Here is a 6,000-nt window from a genome sequence, read left to right on the forward strand (position 1 = left end):
GGCTATAAAACATAATTTTTCACCATAGTGCCCCTTTAAATTTTGAGCAGGTAAGCTAGATCAAGTTTTTGTTGCTTAGATCACATGAGGAAATAGCCTGGTTATTGTAGTAGTTTCTACTGTTGCACTCAAATGTGCACATTCACGTCGGTAACTCCTTAATAAATCCAGGACAGTTGTAATTGATTTGTATAATTTATTTACTTTACTTTGCTTTATTTACTTTTCCTGTGCAGCACCATCTTTGTTAGCTCTGTACGGGCTGCAGTGATGTGAAAAACTATTTGCCCCCTGCCTGATTTCTTATTCTTTTGCATGTTTGTCACACTCAAATGTTTCTGCTCATCAAAAACTGTTAACTATTAGTCAAAGATAACATAATTGAACACAAAATGCAGTTTTAAATGATGTTTTTTATTATTTAAGCGAGGAAAAAAAACTCCAAATCTACATGGCCCTGTGTGAAAAAGTGATTGCCCCCCTTGTTAAAAAATAACTTAACTGTGGTTTATCACACCTGAGTTCAATTTCTGTAGTCACCCCCAGGCCTGATTACTGCCACACCTGTTTCAATCAAGAAATCACTTAAATAGGAGCTATCTGACACAGAGAAGTAGACCAAAAGCACCTCACATCATGCCAAGATCCAAAGAAATTCAGGAACAAATGAGAACAAAAGTAATTGAGATCTATCAGTCTGGTAAAGGTTATAAAGCCATTTCTAAAGCTTTGGGACTCCAGCGAACCACAGTGAGAGCCATTATCCACAAATGGCAAAAACATGGAACAGTGATGAACCTTCCCAGGAGTGGCCGGCCAACCAAAATTACCCTAAGAGCGCAGAGAAAACTCATCCGAGAGGCCACAAAACACACCAGGACAACATCTAAAGAACTGCAGGCCTCACTTGCCTCAATTAAGGTCAGTGTTCACGACTCCACCATAAGTAAGAGACTGGGCAAAAACGGCCTGCGTGGCAGATATCCAAGGCGCAAACCACTTTTAAGCAAAAAGAACATTAAGGCTCGTCTCAACTTTGCTAAAAAAAAAATCTCAATGATTGCCAAGACTTTTGGGAAAATACCTTGTGGACCGACGAGACAAAAGTTGAACTTTTTGGAAGGTGCATGTCCCGTTACATCTGGCGTAGAAGTAACACAGCATTTCAGCAAAAGAACATCATACCAACAGTAAAATATGGTGGTGGTAGTGTGATGGTCTGGGGTTGTTTTGCAGCTTCAGGACCTGGAAGGCTTGCTGTGATAGATGGAACCATGAATTCTACTGTCTACCAAAAAATCCTGAAGGAGAATGTCCGGCCATCTGTTCGTCAACTCAAGCTGAAGCGATCTTGGGTGCTGCAGCAGGACAATGACCCAAAACACACCAGCAAATCCACCTCTGAATGGCTGAAGAAAAACAAAATGAAGACTTTGGAGTGGCCTAGTCAAAGCCCTGACCTGAATCCTATTGAGATGTTGTGGCATGACCTTAAAAAGGCGGTTCATGCTAGAAAACCCTCAAATAAAGCTGAATTACAACAATTCTGCTAAGATGAGTGGGCCAAAATTCCTCCAGAGCGCTGTAAAAGATTCGTTGCAAGTTATCGCAAATGCTTGATTGCAGTTATTGCTGCTAAGGGTGGCCCAACCAGTTATTAGGTTCAGGGGGCAATTTCTTTTTCACACAGGGCCATATGGGTTTTGAGTTTTTTTTTTCTCACTAAATAATAAAAAACATCATTTAAAATTGCATTTTGTGTTCAATTATGTTATCTTTGACTAATAGTTAACGGTTTTTGATGAGCAGAAACATTTAAGTGTAACAAACGTGCAAAAGAGTAAGAATTCAGGAAGGGGGCAAATAGTTTTTCACATCACTGTACTTAACAAACAATAGTGGGGACCATAGATGCATAAATAGTTCATTGAAACATCCGGCAACACAAGTACAGAACATATGTTTGTGTGGTATAAAAACGTCCAGCAGAACAGGTGCATATTCATTTGATGGAATAGGAGAACCAGAAACACTATGGAGACGATCCTGCCATTGCAAGTTTACTATCTAGAATCTAAATTGTAGAGTTGCAAGGGCTGGGTTGTTCCCATAGTGTTTCTGGTTCTCTACTGGGAAAATAGGGTGAAGAGATGAAGGGCTAAGCAAATGAGACATTGATATTCACATCTTTATCAGATGTTGAGGCTCACTGTACGGGAACCTATGATGGGCTATATACTTGTCTGGAAAGGTGCTGTTGAAGGATTCCAGGCTTGAAGCCTGGTAAGTAAAGTGTGGAAGAGAGTTTCTAAGGACAGGTACATTTGTGAGATGTCCTGCAAAAGTGAGAAGAGATGACTAAATTAGAGCAAGGGAAGGATCAGAGGTTGCTGGTGGGGTGGAAATTGGTAAGAAAATGTATGAAGGCAACAATTTAGCTAGAGAGGGTTTGGAGTTTTAACAGGGCTCTTTGGGTAGTTGGCACGCAGTGAAGGGATTGGCAATGAGGGACAGAATCAGTGGAGTGAGAGGTGGATAAGACCAGCAGCACAGTTCAGTGGGGACTGGAGAGATGTCAATCTATGTTTTTGGAGGTTACAGAGTAGGATGTTGCAATAGAGATGGCCAATGAATAGGGCAAGCACAGGCATTTTAATAGCTTCTTCTGTGAGGAAGGGACAAATCTGAGAAATTTTGAAGTGGAATCAACAGGAGGGTATTAATGAGGTAATATTTGGCTTAAAGGGAACCTTAACTGAACGGGGGGGTAAAGAGTTTCACTTACCTGGGGCTATTATCAGCCCCCTGCAGCAGTCCTCTGCCCTCGGAGCCACTCTGCAATCCTCCGGTCCTCCGCTGTCACTTAGTTTCGTTTTTGACGACTCGCCAGTCGGCCGGCCGCCATGCGTATTATTGGACGCATTCCCTACTGCAATTAGCGTTGTTGCGGCCTGCAATGCATAGATATGTGGCAATGCGTATCTTTGTTAATATACTGATGGACGCAAATTTGGTCGTTCCTGGAGGCAGGGCTAACGGCTGCATCCCTGCCTCCAGTCGTTTCTATCAGTGGCGCATCGCCGCCTCTCCCCCGCCCCTCTCAGTGAAGGAAGATTGAGAGGGGCGGGGGAGAGGCGGAGATATGCGCTGACAGACGCGCGTGGGGCAGGGCTGCGGCGGTTAGCCCTGCCCCAACCAGGAAGAGATCCCCGCTGCACCGAGGGGATTTGGGGGTAAAGGGACCCCCGTTATGCGGCGGGATAGCGGCGTTTTAGCAGGGGCACACATGCCCCTGCTAACTATGAGCTCTGAAGCGAGATTTATTCTCGCTTCAGAGTCTCTTTAAATGTCCCTAAATCTGATGAAAAAGTGTTTTTAAACTCATTATACAAATAGGGAGATTGGCCTTTGTATTTTGCAAGCAGGATGTCAGTGTTGGTACATGCATGACTGCAACAATGTTTATTACTAATTTACTAACCAGCCAGTTAGGCCTACAATTTTTTTGCTACATAACCACACTTTTAGGCCAGCATTGGACAATATTTAGACTTTCGCTTTGTTTTAGCAAAAGAAAGCAAATGGGCAAATAAACAACCCTTGATTGCATAATGACTTAAGGGCTTATCTAGGTAATCTTTGACAGAAATTTTCTGAGGGCATGTATTTTATAAACTCCGTTTTCTTGTAGACTTCTGACCAGGATGTGGGTGGAGGAAAAAAGAAAAAGAAGAAAAAGGACAAGAAACACAAGAAGGAGAAGAAGCACAAGAAGCACAAAAAACACAAGAAAGAAAAAGCGGCAGCTGCTGCATCTCCAGAGCCAGGTGAACCCGATGCAGACACTGAAGCAAAGAAGGTGAGGCAGGCGCATATTTGCTAAGCCTCGGCATTTTGTCCACTTCCATTAAGAACCCATCCAGCTCCCGAAACTTGCATTTCCTCAAATTTCTAAACTCTAAGGCTGCGTCTGCATATCGGCACACGCTGTCCCTTAAAGTTCAGTTCTATGGGTGGGAAGCAAAGGGAGCCCCATTATCAAGTTTCGGTAGCAAATCACTGTTCTGCCTCCTTTTCTGTCTTCTGCTGCAGTGTAATAAAAATTCTGCTAATACAGGGCGTGTACCACCCTAAACAAAAATCCTTACATTTCCCCCCTCACCAGGTAACCGAGAGTGATGGTGAAGGAAATCTTGACGATTTGGAGAAGCATTTACGAGAGAAGGCTCTGCGTTCAATGAGAAAAGCGCAGGTGTCCCCTCAATCCTAGTGGTGGTCAATTTTCAATTTTCACCGTGTAAATTTTATAATTTTTTTTTTTTTTTTGGTTTGTTTTTTGTTTTTGTCACTTTTTTCCCTCCCATTTTTCAAATGGCTTAAGGCAAGAAGATTTAGTGTATTCCAATTGATACTAGGTTGAAGTTTTGATATGTAATTCCAGTTAATAATCCACACAATGACTTAATTTTGGCAGCTGCATCTGTGAGATCTGCAGTTCAAGTGTCCAATCTTTAGCCCTTTACTATATTAACTCATTCCTGTACTGTCAGGAATGAAATTCTAATTTGCTTTTTTCTTACAGTATGCCTTTAACACCTTCCATTGTCCTGCCATGTACTTCCCAGATAAAATAAATTGTACAGATAGTTGTTTTATTTTCATAACCATTCTGTGAAGGGCATACTGACTGGTAATGGTTGTGAAGAAGGCAGCCCGTGCAGAAAGTCGGTGCATTGGGGGGTTACCATTCTGCAGCAACTGTAGTGTAATACCGCTGTGTTGTTCTATATACCTTTTTGTATGAGGCTACAAAAGCAAGTTGAACAAGTTTACCTCTGGTCTGTTGTATTCATCATCTGTCCTTTTCACCACAGTGTTGTGGATTCTTTTTTGATTTAAAAAACAACTTGGAACACTGGAATTTCATTATTATGTATTAAAGTTTTTTTTTAAGGGTTGGGGTCTTGACTCAGTTTCTGCTACACTAAATCTGTTCCCACTTATGTAGACGTGCCACTTATTTAACATTGAAGTGGTAGAAGTTCAGCTGTTAACAGTTCAATTCCAGTAAAATCTGTTTTGTTAGTTCTGGTTAGAATAAACATGGAATATGCCTTCTGTCATGTTGCTATTTATGTCCACGTCCGAATTAGGGATTACTACCCTCACTTAGGGCTGGTTCACACTATAAGACTTTTTCTAAGCGCTTTGAGATTTTAAAAACTCTTGCTAATGTTATCCTATGTGTGTGTTCTCACTGGAGCAATGTGATTTGTAAAAATCCCCCATAGCATTGCACTAGCAAGAGCTTTTCAAATCACTAGTGCCTTGCGGTGTGCGATTTGCATACAATGTATTTAATAGGAAATTTGCATGCGTTTTCGTATGCGAATTTTACCGCGAATTTGCGGGCGTTTTAGCATAAAATCAATGTAAAAGCACATACGGGAGGCAATGACTTGGTTAAATTTGCATACTCATTAACATATGGGAAAATGCCTGCGAATTTGCAGTAAAATTCGCATCTGCGTGCAAATTCGTTTTTGCGTTTTACGCGACTAATTCGCACCACACAAGTGGAAACGGGCCCTGAAACGTGTCAGTCTTGGGAAACGCAAATGGACAACCTTAAAAGTTGGAATTCAGCTTGAGTATACAAGTTCAACACATGTACAGGAAACATGCTTCTCAAACAAGTGTTCCGCAAGGAGACAGAGTAACCTCTTCACATTTCTGATTGAGTGTTTATGATATGTGGGAATATTAATCTACATGGAAACACAGATGTGCTTGGAGTAAAGCTATATACACATACTGGATTAAGCTCGCCTGGGGTGAATGATAAAGACTGCAATGGGTGAGTATCGAGTGTGTGCACAGTGATTGCCCAACATTGCCTAAAGAACTGGAATTTGTGCACCCTGATGGCCAAGTGATTCCTGAGTGCATTGTTCTCTCCACTCTGTGATGACTGTCTCAGGTACCAGTCTGCAAGGCAAT

General features: G+C 41.8%; 1 protein-coding gene across 12 annotated transcripts in view; it reads left to right on the top strand.

Moving 5' to 3' along the window:
- SRRM1 (serine and arginine repetitive matrix 1) overlaps positions 1–4,956 on the top strand; it is an 87,936-nt gene extending 82,980 nt beyond the window's left edge. For 11 of the 12 annotated variants that reach the window (XM_068268962.1, XM_068268970.1, XM_068268972.1 and 8 more), the window contains 2 exons: positions 3,692–3,859; positions 4,166–4,956. In XM_068268962.1, the coding sequence (XP_068125063.1) occupies positions 3,692–3,859; positions 4,166–4,270 (273 nt within the window). In that variant the 3' untranslated portion in view covers positions 4,271–4,956. The remainder of the gene's footprint in view (positions 1–3,691; positions 3,860–4,165) is intronic. The other variant, XM_068268967.1, reaches the window with a different exon arrangement.
- The last annotated feature ends 1,044 nt before the right edge of the window (positions 4,957–6,000 follow it).

This window comes from Hyperolius riggenbachi, chromosome 2 (assembly GCF_040937935.1).
Source record: "Hyperolius riggenbachi isolate aHypRig1 chromosome 2, aHypRig1.pri, whole genome shotgun sequence".
NCBI classification, from domain to species: domain Eukaryota; kingdom Metazoa; phylum Chordata; class Amphibia; order Anura; family Hyperoliidae; genus Hyperolius; species Hyperolius riggenbachi.